General features: G+C 42.1%; 1 protein-coding gene across 1 annotated transcript in view; it reads right to left on the bottom strand.

Moving 5' to 3' along the window:
- The window catches only part of PIKFYVE (phosphoinositide kinase, FYVE-type zinc finger containing), a 68,651-nt gene that overhangs the window by 33,914 nt on the left and 18,848 nt on the right, over nt 1–15,889 (bottom strand). Inside the window, exons 7-13 of the mRNA XM_009289530.2 lie at nt 14,847–14,985; nt 11,959–12,116; nt 11,030–11,141; nt 9,101–9,248; nt 8,446–8,613; nt 2,848–2,910; nt 105–234 (exon numbers count right to left, since the gene is read on the bottom strand). Of these exons, the coding sequence (XP_009287805.1) occupies nt 105–234; nt 2,848–2,910; nt 8,446–8,613; nt 9,101–9,248; nt 11,030–11,141; nt 11,959–12,116; nt 14,847–14,985 (918 nt within the window). The remainder of the gene's footprint in view (nt 1–104; nt 235–2,847; nt 2,911–8,445; nt 8,614–9,100; nt 9,249–11,029; nt 11,142–11,958; nt 12,117–14,846; nt 14,986–15,889) is intronic.

Below are 15,889 nucleotides of genomic sequence, written 5' to 3'. Positions count from 1 at the left end.
TATTGTCCACTGTAGATCAAGTCCCACTGAAAGTTGGTGGAATAGAGGGGCTTCAGGAATTGTTACTCAAGATATGCAAATTCCTTTTTCTACATGTTTCTTACAGCAGCCTTTCCATGGCTTGTTTCTCTCCATTCTCTTCTCTCAGCAGATCCAGATTGCTGTGGTGCCAGCCTAGGGGCGTGAAAAAGAGTTCTTTGGACTTCTCCTCCACCCTCCTGTTGAATAATGACTCTGCAAGAGACAAACAAACCTTGTTAATATAAGGTCACAGTTAAATGCCTGTGTCTTTCTGAAAGGCTACTCTGAAAAGGAAGGAATTTACTAAGACATAAGTCTAAGCTTCTTGAAATACTGAGTTTGAGCTAGACGTCATGGTAACATGACGCAGCAAACAGTATTGAGTACAACAGTGGTGAGTGTACAAAGGAAAAGTGAGTTACCAAAATTCCTATACTGCCAGTATAGAGCAGACTGTTTTCCCTTCTGGAATTGAATTGTTACCAAGTTTGTTAAGACAAGGAACAAAAATTTTATATCCCAGTTTTGCCTATAAATAAGCAGCAAATTCCAAATATTGTGTATATTCATAATACATAATCGTAATGCCTTTTAGACTTAGAACATTGGTCAAAGGCACTACTTTGATCCACAAAAAGCTGCTGCTTTGAAGACATCTACGTGTAAGTGGCACTAAAAGATCTAGTCATTCAGGCTGCAGCACAAGTATCAAAAATATCTTGGTAAAGGCCTTGTTTAGCGCATCTCCCAAACGTATTTTAAAGAAATACTATGCTACCAATTCATACGTCAGACTTTTGAACCTTTATGTGACTTGCAGCCCTGATCCCACACACCACCCCTTTGCTGCTCAGGTGCAGAGGGAGCTGCCAGCAGGCTGGTTCATCTAGCCTATGTCACAGTATTTAATACTACAGAATTCTCAAGGATCTTACGTCAAGAAAGTGGCACAAGCTTTTCAAAAGATCTCAGCACATCTTCTCACCTCCATCCACCTAACCATCATATACACCAGTATCTTCCCGCTACAATAAATAGGATGCCAATGAAGGCTGTATTCACTGAATACAATTTTTTAAATCCTAAATGTCAGCATTAACTATAGCCATTTCTGGTTTTGGAAACAGAAATCATGTTTCAACAGTATAAGACAGTCTTCACTTGGAGGGGGCCTGCTGCTTTCAATCACTATATTGTGTAGTAACTCCGTAGAACTGTTCTCTGTTTCGCAGTACCAAGATTAGAAGTTACTTCAGCAGAGTTTTCTATGCTTTGAAAGAGTTAATACCTGTGTGGGAAATAACATAGTATGATATTATACAGGGAAGTTATAAACTTCCCCATTCTCATAATGGCTGACTATATAGTAAGTCATTTATGCTCGCAGTGTACAAATTTTTATCAGCAAGTATGTAAACCTTCAGAGTTCAAGCTTAAAATTCCTCAGAGTGCACAATACAACTGCAAAATCCTTATACAATAGTAATCTGAGCAGGACTATTGGAAAAAGAAAAAAAAAAAAAGACTCTTTAAAAACAAAAATTAACTTCTTTCAGATGCTCCATACCCAAAATTAGCTGTGTAGAAGATTAACAGAAGTTACATTGGTTTTTCCCCTTTCCTTTCTCCTGCAAAAGCTCAGTTAAAAACTAAGCATCAGTTTAATCAAAGACTTTATTTTTCTGGCTGCACAGACATTGGCGTTTCCCCCTTATTTCCTCCTCTTACGAGCTCACCAAAATCAATAGCATTAACTGGGAGAAAAAAAGCCCACAAGTGCACCCGGCCACGATATTGGAAGGTACACGGGTTTTAAAACTCACCACTGCATCTAATGGCCTTTCATTTCAGAAGTAGTAGTGGTGGTGGTGGTGATGACGGGAAACCCAGAAATATTTAAGAGAGGAAGCTTTAAGCTACTCTATAGAAGCAGTGCAATTAATCATATCACATCTTAATTTGCTTGTACAGAAAGTTAAAATTGGTGCCTGTTTCATAAGTTTGTAGGTGGGGAAGCTGTGAACAGACCATCTAATGGCCTTTCATTTCAGAAGTAGTAGTGGTGGTGGTGGTGATGACGGGAAACCCAGAAATATTTAAGAGAGGAAGCTTTAAGCTACTCTATAGAAGCAGTGCAATTAATCATATCACATCTTAATTTGCTTGTACAGAAAGTTAAAATTGGTGCCTGTTTCATAAGTTTGTAGGTGGGGAAGCTGTGAACAGACTTGCCACTTACACTTATTTAAAAAAAAGTAAAACAAAATCAATAGCATTAACTGGGAGAAAAAAAGCCCACAAGTGCACCCGGCCACGATATTGGAAGGTACACGGGTTTTAAAACTCACCACTGCATCTAATGGCCTTTCATTTCAGAAGTAGTAGTGGTGGTGGTGGTGATGACGGGAAACCCAGAAATATTTAAGAGAGGAAGCTTTAAGCTACTCTATAGAAGCAGTGCAATTAATCATATCACATCTTAATTTGCTTGTACAGAAAGTTAAAATTGGTGCCTGTTTCATAAGTTTGTAGGTGGGGAAGCTGTGAACAGACTTGCCACTTACACTTATTTAAAAAAAAAAAGTAAAAGCTTTCCTTTGAGTGCTTTTGAATGAAGAAATCTGAGAAGTGAAAGAAATTTAAGCTTGAAAGTGCATTCAAAAAAAGTTAAGAGTATAGTTTATATATCAGTTTTGCCACAAATAAGTTCAGATTTACTGTCAAGTAAATATTTCTAAAGGGTCAATGCACTATTAAAGGAGTATTGTGGAGTTTTCATCATTATATTAAATCCGCACAACAGCAACATCTGAAGTTTCTCCTTACCTTTAATAAAAGCATCACTTATAGAGAACATCTGCTGCCCTCCGTTTTCAGGATTCAAGTACTCTGAAAGAAGAGAGAAGAGGGAGATAGGCGGAGACAAAAAAAAAATGACAGGTTACACTGGTGCGCCTATATAATTACAATGTACACTCCCACGCCAGAAGCAGCAGCATTACTCATCTAAGGGTTTAGTCACCAATTTAGCAACAGCTTGATGAGTGGTCAAGACAAGAATATCCTCTCATTCTTGTTCTATCAAAAAGTTCTGAGACCACAAGAAAATAGTACTTATTACCGTGAAGAAACAAAACAAACGAAGTAGACATGAGCAAAGACTGAACTAGGAGTTAAGAGTTTGCTTTTCCAATTGACCCACACCACGCTTTTCTAGATCTGAATACAAATGCATTAAGCTGCAAGCAGACACCGTGGGAATGTCCAGACAGGGAACGGCCTCCTCACTCTGGTCTAAAAATGCAGCTTCAGAAGCCATTTTGCTCTCACACTCCAATGAAGTATCTCGGACTGAGGGAGAGACTAGCTGTAAGATTTATCTTACACAGTGAAGGAAACAAAAGACAGCCTGCCTTTCAAGCGCTAGAAGTCTAAAGTCTAAAACAGTTTAAACTGTTTTGAGGAATCCATGCTGACAGAGGTGGACTCCCAGCAACAAAGGAAAGCAAGAGTTATATATCACTTTACATATGGGAAATAGGATAAAGCTCCATCTATTACACTTGTTTAGCTTGCTAGATCTTGATCTTTCATGCAGGCTAGCTGGCTACAAAAAACTTGTTTTCTCCAGAGGCCGTTAGCTTGTTGTGCCTTTAGTTGGTTCCTTGCTTCTATAAAAAGGGATTGTACAGTGGGAAAACAAGAGCAATAGCCCAATTGCTTATACAGCATGATGATCCGAAGTCCGAAGCTAACCCTTTATCGCCTTTCCTGAGAATGGTTCAGACCTACTGCCACAAACAGAACGCAAAGCCGGGCAGTTTCCAGACACCAACAGAAAGCAACAGAAAGTTGACAGGACACAAGCAATCACAAGTCTCTGAACAGCAGCACTCAAGAGACCACATGCCACCAGTTTAAAAATCTGAACTTGTCTGCCGTTGCCCAGTTTGCAAACAGATACTCAATAGATGATCAATGTACCAAAGAGAAGTTGCAAGCCTCTCTTGTAGCTTGATGGTTATTTACAGATTCCTTTCATCTCTTGCTTAGTTGAAGAGTTTAGCGTTACAAGCAACCTACTGCTTGATAAAAGCTGGCTCACCCTCACCATTCATTCACCCACAGTCCCACAGACTACCTAGAGAAAGTCATGTCATGCTGTATCTACACATGAGCATGTATACTAGCACCTCCATCCCTCTCTACATTGCAACAGCCTCAGGGCAGCAGCTCTTACTGTGAACACACTCAAATTAGGACACATATCCCTGACTGGCATGGCCAAGGCAGGAGTTAACCCCAGTTGAAACCTAACCTTAGTTATGCTCTGGACAAGGACACAGGTGGCACCTCCAGACCAGGAACATTTCAATACAGCTTCACCTCCTATAACTTTGCTTCCAGTTGTGCCCCAGGGGAAGTTCCTGACAAGGAAAGACACCATACCTCTTCCTAGACTGGACAGATAACACACTCATAGGTGTGAGTTTGAGACAGTGAGAGTGGCTAACTCACATTTCTTACCTCACATCATCTCTACATGCATTATGCTCCACAGAATGTTGGGGCAGGGTGTGTGTGTGGGGGGGGAGGATCCTGTAGCATATTTTGTAGCCTTGTCTGCAAGCAGTTAGCTATCAAGAGATTATCTTACAAGCTCCCCTGAACAGCTTCACCAAAACAAAACAACAAAAAAAGAACCAAAAAACCCCACCCCAGAACATACAAATTCCTAGGTCTGATATTCAAGGGCATCATTGGAAGCAAATACCACAATGCACACAGAATTCACAGGTCTCCAATGGAAACCAGCAGGTACAGATTTTATACACCTTACAGATTGCTCTCGTTAAACATCAAAGCAGACTGGCCAGCAACCACAGCTTTTCCTCTAGATACACAAACAAGGATGCATGCATCCACAGATATCCACTGAAAACCTCATGAGGTGCACCTTTTCAAAAGAAGGTGCACCAAAAGGGCTCCTGGCAATGGCACGCTAAGCCTTGGCAAGCAATGGTGATAGGAACTGTCACAGTTACTCAGATCCTCTTCTCTTTCCCCCTCCTAACTAGATGCAGGCATCAAAAACTAACTACCCAAAATACCTGCTACCAGGACCAAGGATATCTGGCTGCAAGGACATTTAGAAAATAAAGTTTCCCATATTGATAACTGTATCTCTTTAAAAACAACAACTAAACCCCACGTTTAAAATAAGTCACTTAATCTCTCTTCCCCCAGTTAAAATGCAGAAAGCAATCTTACTCTGTTGCCCGTTTTGATACATTGCCTTTAGGCAGATGATACTATAAATGAGTCATTATATTCACTTGTAAGATACTACAAGCCAGCTAACTTGAAGTCACTAGAATTTCATGGAAACACACCAGATATTAGTCAGCCTATAACATCAGAAGAAGTCCTGCCATTAGACTCAGACTATATACAAACCACTGTGTTCTAAAACACAGCTGGTACATCACAGGCTATTGCTTCAAAGCAGCTGACCTCTGTGACTGGTGGAAATTGCATATCCCTTAATCATTTGAAGAAACCCACTAACCACTTAGATCAAAGTTGACCTGCACTTCTAGCACTGATGTTTTGTCTTGTCAGCCCTCCCCCAATGACTAATTTACACATTTGTGAGGAAATTGAGTTACTAGTCTCAAAAGGTGGGTGTGATCTTCAGTTTTACTTCATTATTTCAAAGAAAATTAAGTCACTGTCATCCAGTCTGAGGACAAAAGACAATTCCAATGAAACCAAGCCAAATACATGTGTCCATAATGGTCATAGGGAAGTTACTGACCTCTGACAGCAGCAAACACACCATGTCGCTGATTGACTACAGTACCCTGTTCTTAAAATAACCATGTCCCATTTTACATGGAAGCTTAACTATCTAGTCTTGGCTGTCTAATCATTGTGATACTCTAACATCCTGGATGGCATCTTTTGTTGAATATAGCCAGGATAAATCAGGAACACAAGGTGAAAGTCTTTGCACTCTGACTTTAATATTGTCAGAACAAAGTTTTAGAAGTCGTCCATTTCACTACCCTAGGCACTGCAGTATGCACTGTAGGGTTTTGTGCCACCTAATTTTTGAAGACCTTGAATAACAAACATCTAAGTACCTGTGAAATTTCAGTCTCCCTATTGCCAAGAAGTGTTTCTTGCTATTCAAGATGTTACCATTCATTTTAACTTGTTGCTCCCTGGTTAGGTGTTTCCTCCAGAGACTCTCATGCCAGGAATCCAAGAAAAGATGTACAGTAAGTCCTCTGTGTTTGTAGAGGATACAGATTTTTCAAAAAGCTGCAGGGTAATACCTACCTCTCCACAGTGCATTTTAATGACTCACACCTCCACCCTATCCCAGTGCTGGGCATATGACTGATACTTTCCCCGCAAGGGAAAGCCATTCTCTTAAAAGGAATTTTTCCCAGTTTTTTAGTACGAATTACACTCCTACAGAATAACCTGGTTAAGAGACCACACATTTCAGGAACAGATAACAAACACCAGTCAGCAGAGATTCACCAAAGACAGCAGAGTGCTGCCAACACGTACAATTCAAAGGCAGAAGTCTCTCTCCTTTCAGTCCCCACATCACTTGCCTTTTCTGCTGATCTTCTCTGAGCTCTCCATCATCAAAATCCTTCTCACAAGAGCTTCAGTTCTGGCTATGAGAAGCCTTGATTTGGTCAACAGTTTCCGAGAGAGGTAGGTTCTCTTATGTTTCCCCTTCATCTTGTACTGCTTTTTGTACAAGGAGCTGAAGACTGAGATACGTCTGAAACCAGGACTATCACTCTAAAAGTCCTTTAACTCTGGCCAGAGCCGAACTGACTACTGCCTGCTTTACTGCCAATACATACTGATAAGATAAACCTGCTACAGCTGTAAATTCATAGGATGCTGCAGCACACCTGGGCCTGTTTCAAGCTCACTTAATCCAGCATCCCTCCTCCCTAAAAGGAACTCATTGATATGTTCTCCCTCTCCACACCTTTCCTTCCCTTCAGATATATTAGCTTTTCATTTGATTAGGACACAAGCTGGAAACAAGTTGAAAGAAAACAGTAACAGGCTGGTGTCAGTAGTGCTGACAACCTGTCCCTACTGTTGAGTCATCTGACATCAACTCAAATTTCAAACCTGCTCTGCTCCCCTCTTTGGGGGAAAAAATAAGCGGTTAGATTTCCCTTCTTCTAGACATATTTTTAGCAAATAACAAAAGGTGACTACAATAGGCACTGATAAATGCCCCCTCTAATTTGCCTCACTCTCTCTCCCATGTCTAACGTACTTTGAAAGTCAGCTGTGACCAGTTCTCCTCTCTCACTCTCTTCAGTGACTATTTCACAGTTTCAGAAAATGCAATCTGTATGCAAGCATAAGGTAAGTCTTGCATTCTGATCCACAACAACAGAAAAGATCCATTAGGCTTTATAGAAGGATGAATTCATTGGAAGGAGTCCAAATTATTTAACACTGGATCATCTTTTAAAGTTGAAAATACTGAAGGGGTGGGGTGAAACAATAATTAAGAATAAGAAACTCCTTAGAAGCAGCTAAAGACAGAAGTCTACAAAGCTGATGTAACCTTAAGTAAGGAAGCAGAGCAAAGATATCAATTGCTACCCAGCATGTAAAGCAACTAGAATATACTAGATGCAAGCCAGTGGCAAGCCCTGGTTTCAGTCAGCCCTTGTCCAATTTAGAGAATGTAGTTGTCAACAGGCAGGCACATTATTTTTTCCATAAGGATTTTGCTTATAGTTAGTCTCTTTCAATTTAGTACTTATTTAGGAGAAAAAACTTTCAAAAGAAGTCTCAACACTGAGTATTTGATTTCTTCCTACTTTGATTAAGTGGATGTTCTCTTTTGAACAAATGTTACATATATGGATTAAGTGAGGCCTTATTGCTCATCAGTAAGATTCTTCTGTCAAATCTAAGCTTATTAAGGTACAATTAGAAGTCAGCATAGAGCTCTTCCAAGTTAATTTTGTTCATTTGTTGTTTGGGGGTTTTTTTCTTGCTTGCTTTTCCAGTTAAATCTCAAACTGTAGAGACACATATCAAACTGGTTTATGCACGGACTATTTTTCCACCCCAGTTAGCCAGAAACTGTATATGTGGATCTGCCGTATTATGTATGGGCAGGAGTCTTTGCTTCAACTGCAAAGAGAAAGTCACAGGGGAAGTTACACACTCTGCAGAGAAGGTGTTCCAACAGGTCTACTGAGCCTCCTCAGAGGTGAGCACATCAAAACTGCAAGCGAGTGCCAGCTAAATATCATATTGTCCCCTCTGTAAGACAACTACAAAAGTAGTGTCCAAATAGGTCAGTACTATTAAGGCCCAGCTCTCCATCATGTGCAACTCCAGCTAGTGACTACCTCATACCTTTTTGGTCGGCAGGGTGAGGGGGCACATGTGGGTACTTGGAGTGCTTCTTGATATGGAAGTTCACGTTGTCCAGCTCCACGTTCAGGCTGATGGAGGCGGCTGAATCACTGTCCATTGTGGACTGGAAGCTGCTGACTGAAGTGCGCTTGCTAGGGCTGGCGGAGTCTTTTAGTGTTGGGTAAGGGGGAAGATACAGGGAGGAGAAGGGTTCAAATGGGTATCATAAGGGTACCGGAAGGAGAAAAATTGTCTTTAATACGTAAAGACCAGTGTGCAATACTACAGGAATACAGTATTTTCATAGTTCTAATCTTATCTTCATGTGTGCATGCTGACATATTGGGCATTCTTTAGCGCATTACTACAGGGCCCAAATCAAGCAGAAGTCTGCCTGAGAAACAGAAGGCAGCAATTTACATGCTTCTCTTCCATTAGAAGTATGAAACTTTATGAGTTCCACTAAATACAAAATACTGTATCCATTGTAAGAAACAGGAGGACTAGCTAGGTTATGGTTTGCTTAGATCCTTACAGCCCCATGCGCGCATACACACACACACACATAAAGCAAGACATGATTAAACTATGTCCCAAAGGACTGGGAATAACAGGGGAGAAGGCAGAGTGAGAACAAGACTCAGGTGAAACTCACTGGCTAAGTTATCTTCTCCTTCATCAGCAATCTGCTCTGTGTCACTGTCATCAAACTTGATGTCTTTGAACCAGGATGGCTCAGAGTGCCCCTCCACAGAGTTCACAGAGTCACTGTCTGGAGATGGGGTTTCCGAGAACTCCGTGCTCTAGAAGACAAGGAAGAAAAAAAAGCGTTAAAGTGCAGGTCTGCTGAAATATTAAGCAGCCTTAGAAAGCAGTCTGCTACAAATGCCAAATCAGACATTTTAAAAAACAGAGGATACTCTCAGTGGGCTGAGCCAGGTTAGTCACAGAGCCACCCCCCTTGGCATGAAATAGGAACTCTTTGGGACAGGAAACAACTATTTCTTTACAATTCCCACGTGCTTAGTCTCTGCCTCCTCCCCACCTCCACACAAGTTGTGACTAAGCGGCACTAAAGAACAAGTTTATTCTACTGCACATTTTCTGTCACCACATCCAGCTAAGCAGTTTTGAATGCTTCCTATCCCCAGCCAAGGTGGGTGATGACCATATCCTTTGCCCAGAAACCAGCACATGCAGCTTTTGGTGGAGGCTAATTCTAAGTTACTAGAGCAATTCTGTGACTGACCAAAGTAGCTCTAAGAGTTTCACTCACAAGTCAGGCTCTAGCTGGGGCTACTGTGTCAAAACAAAGCCTGGCTAGAGTGCCAGAGAACTTGGAGAGCATCTAAGCAATTTCCATCAGCCATCCTGATGCCTTCAATCACCTCAAGAGGAAGTTCCCAATATCATTCCTTTGGCTACAGTGAGTGCAGCAAGCAACTGAGTCAACACCACTGTTTCTCCTGACTCTTTGTCCAGGAGAAATGAGATCAGACAGTGCTTTCAGCTGATGAGAACAAAAACTGGCTTTAAACCTTGAATAATACAAGCTCCTTATAAATAGTTACAAACAGGGATCCACAAGCACTTGCTAGTTAAGGGCAAGCTTTTACCAGCAAACTGAGACAGTGCAGTTAACTAGCTGAGATGCCAGGTGAAGCCCAGAGCAATCTCAAAGGAAGACCATGTGACTGTAGCCGAGAGCTGAAACGCACAAGGAAGACAAGATGCTAATGGCTGCAAGCTTTCTGACCAAGGTCCATGGGACAGCTGAGCCATTCTTTATTTTGAGAAGCTGCAGAACATGGGAGACTGTCAAGTCAATGCTTTCAGGTAACAGAGAGGCTACAGAGATATCTTGTTCAAGTAAAAAAAACAATCCAATCACTCAGGCCAATGACTGCTCTTACCCCTCAGCAAGTTTGATTGCAATGAAATACGGTAAGATAGCATCTCTGGTCTCTGGTTCCCTGCCTCCCCCTCAGCTAGCCAGTCCTATTTGGGAGGCATGACAAAGACCCCCTCCCAATCTTGCATCATGTGGCTAAGGTACTGAATTCTTTATTACTGCCACCACTGGAGATCAAAAGAAGGTTAGCAATACAATATATAAGAAGATCCAATACTGTGTATCTAAAATATCCATTCTTTGGAAGTTTTTGAAGAAGGAATTCTGAAACAGAAGTAGACCATCATTGTGTCTCAGTCACCAGTAATTGCACACAGATTCTAGATTCTGGACATGATAGCACAGCTGCCACAAGCACAGACTGTGCCATTCCAAGGCCTCCGGGGAAGGTGTCCACCATGAGAGGCGCTGGCCTAGATTAGAGACCCTTTCCTCCACTTTAGGCAGCACTACGTGTAACAACTCATCTTCCACAGAGGACAGCTCCAAAGCTTTCTGGGCAAATGCAGCTTCCTCAGGCTTTAAACCGCTAAGGAAAAAGGCCTGGACCCCAATTCTCTGTACAGGAGAGCTGATTTAGAAAACATACAATGCCTGCTGAGAACAGGATTAGAAAAGATTCTAGTCAGCCACCAAACCCAGCAAGAACCATAGCTTTCCTACTCCTTTTACCTGTAACGGTCTGTAGAGAGCATACTCATCTCTGAAGAGCTGATCATGATGACTGACACATTCTAGCCAGCGTCCATCTACCAACGCTTGTCCTATTGCAATGGCTTGGACCCTGGAGGTATAAGAATAGAGATGGTTTTCTAAGTCTAGTTCTAAACACACATGGTTTATGGTACAAGCATGCTACAAAAGGAAAGCGTAATTTGCTATGCACTATTTGACTCATCAGCATCCCAATGCCATGTGTAACCAGACACTATTTAAAATATTGTGGAGAGGCAGCACAGTGTACTGGTTCAAGATGGAGCTAGATGAAGAGACTGCCAGCAGTCTAAACTCAGCTGAGGTGTCCAACAGACGATTAAGACATATTGTTTGTGCTCCTCCAATATTGTTAGCTTGAGTTATACATACTGAGCATCTCTGCTGAGTGAGGACTGTTGCTCTACACTTAAGAGCCATCTCAGTTTTATCCCCCTCTCACATAGTTAAATACACCAGATTCTTTATACTCACTTACAAGGTTAAGAGCCTGCCAGCCCCACCAAAAATTTAGCCATCAAACACTATTAGTGATCTCTGATCCCAGGAGCAGACTTGCCCTTTGGAGTATCAGTGAACATTTTTGGACAGTCTTTGTAATACACTCCCTGTTCTCCAACTGTTTGAGTGATACCTGTCCCATAAGCTGCCTCCCACACCGGCTCCCAAACCAGACAGCCCCCTGTGCTCTGTTGTTTTGGGCCACACAGAGTCAGAACCCTACCTGCTTTGGTAGGCACTAAAGAAGAGATCTGAATTTTCTTTCTTTCTCACCTCCCTGCAAAGGGGTCTATCTCTACAGTCTAAGGTACCCTATATCAGCTAAAACTCATAGCCTCCTATCACAGAGACAGAAGACACCTGCTATCCTAAAGCATCAGGGTTACCTTGTCGTTATGTGCCCATTTCTGATGAGCCAGTTGACCAGCTCTTTTCCCACAATGCAGTTGGGATGTGTCCGCAGCCAGTAGCGATGGTCTTGGAACTCCATCCCACTGTTGTGATGGCAGATTTTCTTCCACAGGTCTTTCAGCTGGACTGAGTCCTGGACAGGAAGATGTGCGATTTACTTACTGGTCTAACCTTAGCACTGGTTTCAACGGCATCAACCTGGGCCCTCAGATCAGCTTCTAGATCAAGAGCCCTCCACAAACAGGCATAAAATCTAAGCTGTTCTGCACAATCTATGCGAAGGTGCAAACAGAAACGGTAAACAGACATGAGATCAGCTCCTTATATCCTTCCTTTTATATAAAGTTGAGAGCAAGGAAGAAACAAAGTGTGTACCCTCAGAGTTAAGGGGTTTTTGTTTTTAAACGTGGCAACATTTTGTACTGCCTACAAGATACTTATGTCCTCACTACTGCCCTCTTGCACCCTATTCTCAAACTCAGGTGGTGTGTGTAAATATAGAGGACAATAAAAACTCATCCTTTGGAAGAGTGTTTTTCTATATAATCTGTGCTCAACCTAGGCTTTGTGAAGCATACTAGTCCATTATCAAGCCCAGATATAAAGCAAGTACTTGACACAGCAATGCACACCGCTACGTTCAAGTTCTAGGATACCATTTCTTATTAAGGATTCCTTTTTTATTGTCCAGTATCAAGCCTTTTTTAGACACTGCTAGCTTTAGCCACTAAGCAAAAACGGTGTGTACCCCTCCCAACTCAATTAACCATTTTTTAATCTGTGGATCTCTTCCCCTCACCACTTGGAACACTTCAGCCTATACCTCAAACTTATTTTAGGGCCTGTTAAGCATGTGCACCAACTCTTCTGTAGGCTATGCTCCATCCAAACTGAGCTGTCTCTCTGCACCTGACCCCTTTTGCTTTCCCATATGCACCCTGGCTTGGCACAGCACAATCCATTGTTGCAGGTTGGAAACTGGGACCTGGGATTATTTTGAGAGAGCAACAGAGCACCCCAAGGGGTGGAGAAGAGACACTGCAGCTCACTCTCTCAAATGCCTCACTTGTTCTATTTTTGTGTTACAGAGGGGGGAAAAAGCTTTAATTAAATTTTAACTGGTTTCAACTTTCCAGTTAACTGACAGACCCATATTATTGCACTTTCCCAAGGGTGCCCTGAGATCCAAGAGTTTTGCTCCACTTCTGTTACTGGACTGGCTTTCTGCTTTTATTTCCAGCAGTGGCTGTCCTGGGTATTATCCTAAAACTAATGTCAGCAGCTCCTCTTCCGTACCAGGTATAGAGTCAAATGGATCAATAACAGAACACGTCATAGGACTACAAGATTTGATGCAACTGGCAACTCCACAGTTCAGCTGCCTTGTAGTTTACCCTTAACTCACATGGTGATTTCAGTAAACTGGACAAACTGGCAGAACACAGCAAATCCTTTCAACTCAAGGATTTTGACCTCTAATTCACAGAAGTATGTGCTTACCCCAGTGTACGTACATCCTCCCCTACCTTTTATTTCATAAGCAAAGTTCATTAGTCTTCTGAATAGAATATGTTAAGCTTTAAATTAACTCCTGATACAGAGTCAGCTCCACACGCTAAGGGCATTAAACAAACAGTGGGAATTCACAGAAAATCCTACATTAACTGGCACTGCATCTTCCGCTCTTACATGAACAGAAGCGATACTACCAATCCTCTTCTCCTCCAAGGAAGGAAACAGACAAAAAATTAAACAATGTGAAGTTGAAGTGCACTGGGACTTGATCACCTCAGTCCAAGTTGCGTTCATAGCATTTTAAATTTCATTTTTCCTGTATTAACATACACGCATGGGGCAGGGTGGTGTAAAGTAGTGCCTTAAAAATGTTTCTCCCTCACATGGTTATCCATTTACAGAGCACTCTGGAAAGGAGTTGTGCAACTGCACAGGAACTAGAGTGTTTCTGCACCCTCAGGAATACTTTTATGCATATTGCTGACAGCAGGCAAATACGTGACAACACAGAAATCAGCCTTCCTGATTTTAAGTTGGCAATGGGGAGCAATCTTGAATCTTTCAATGTGTGAAAAAAACTCCCTTCCCTTCTCTGCATCTTTTTTGCCCCATTTGTTGGAAACACTTCCCCTCCCTCAAAGAAAAGAAACACTGTTTTCTACTGAACATTGTACAGTAACTGCCACCTACAACATTGCCTCTGTGGGGAGGGGATAATAGGATCACACAGAACACTGTTGCACATTGATTTTTCTTCAAACAAGTACATCACTACAACCTTCTACAAAATGTTATATTTATTCTGCAAACGAGGGGAGGGGCCAAGTTATGTTTTGGTCCAATAAGCTGTAACAGCCTTAACTCAGTCATCACAGTGTAATCATTTTGAAGCAGCCATTTAAAGTTTCCACTTATGTGGCCTACGAAAGGGAAAATCTGAACTTGGAGAAATACAGAATCGGGCCATTGCATTACAGCTGCAGCCATGACAGGTTTAACCCACAAGGAGCCAACTCCAACATACACCCATGTTGGAGTATACAACCAGTGTAACCATACAACACAGTTGGCCACACACCAACTCCACACTGTGTAACACACTTCCCAAGACTAAAACTGTAAACACCTTTATGTCAACACCACATGAAACTATGATTTGTTTCAGGAAGGTGAAAGTGTCTAAAGCAGCATCAATATTCTCCATCCCTGCACCAGCTGGAGGAGGGGTCCAGGAAAGCGTGCTCAAACAAGAGCCTTTAAAGGCACCAAGATACTCCTGCTGCATGATACAAGAAAGGCAAACTTCATTGCCTTCACAGAGCAAGACAAAAAGAAGTCTGAAAGGTACCAGAAGGATTTTGCGCTCATCCTCGCTGGTCTCTGCCTTCATATGTGTGCGACTGGCCTGGGGGCTGACAGATGTCTCATAGGCAGGCACCATTGGTGAACATGACCGATCCAATGACAGGTTAGTGATGCTGGCTGATCTGTAGTGGAAGAGAGAAGAATTGAAGTATAAGTGTTCATTGTGCGGTGCTTCACCAGAGCAAGTATTGATCTTGTAGCATGCTAAAAAGGAACTTAAGCCTGTGACATTGTTCACTCTCCTCAGTACAGACTTACTGCTTAAAGCTCCCTCCACGACCAAAGCAGAAGAAAGGATCCTTAGGAAGCAAGTGTATTGCTTTGGAACATCTAAGTTAAACTTTTGTAAAGCTCTTTGTAGGAAGCAGTTAGAACTAAGTTTAGACACTGCAATTCATATATATCTGCATTTGACTAGATTGGGGAAGGGATGGGATGCTGGGTAATTAGAAGCTCCAGCGGTTTGGAGGCGAGACAGATGCCAGCAAGGGCAGCCAACACCAGGATCTCTGTAACAGGGCACTGAGATTCCCCCTCTCCTTGACCCATTTAAAATTCCTTCTCCTCAGCTCTCTGAAATATATGGCTGACAGCTTACAGAGTCTGGAAGTTTGAGCACCTGTTCCCTAGGGTGGCTAAACTGTCTGCTGATGCTGGAGGTCACTCCAGCTGGCAATTTTCCTTGTGCTGTGATATGGAGCATCCACCTGATCTCAGCCCAGCTGTTATGAAATCTTGGCTATGCACTCCAGTACAAACACACCATTTTGCAATAATCATTGCAAAGCTACAAATGCAAATACAAGTTCCAGATACCCTCTGCTCCAATATCCCACAACCACACTAAGCCTCTGAATAACCAGAGTGCAACTTCTCATCACGCAGCAGCAAAAAGCATGCAGTGTAAGCTATTCATGCTAACAGCGTTCTAAGGAGTGAGGATGGAAAACGCTTCTGCGTACAGCAACAGGGAAGCTCAAAATGCCAATGCTAAACTGATTCAAGAGGCTTGCAGCAGTCTCAGTG

This window comes from Aptenodytes forsteri, unplaced genomic scaffold (assembly GCF_000699145.1).
Source record: "Aptenodytes forsteri isolate BGI_AS27 unplaced genomic scaffold, ASM69914v1 Scaffold442, whole genome shotgun sequence".
Taxonomy (NCBI): domain Eukaryota; kingdom Metazoa; phylum Chordata; class Aves; order Sphenisciformes; family Spheniscidae; genus Aptenodytes; species Aptenodytes forsteri.
Note: the sequence above shows the minus strand (reverse complement) of the source record. Positions and strands in the feature narration are given on the sequence as shown.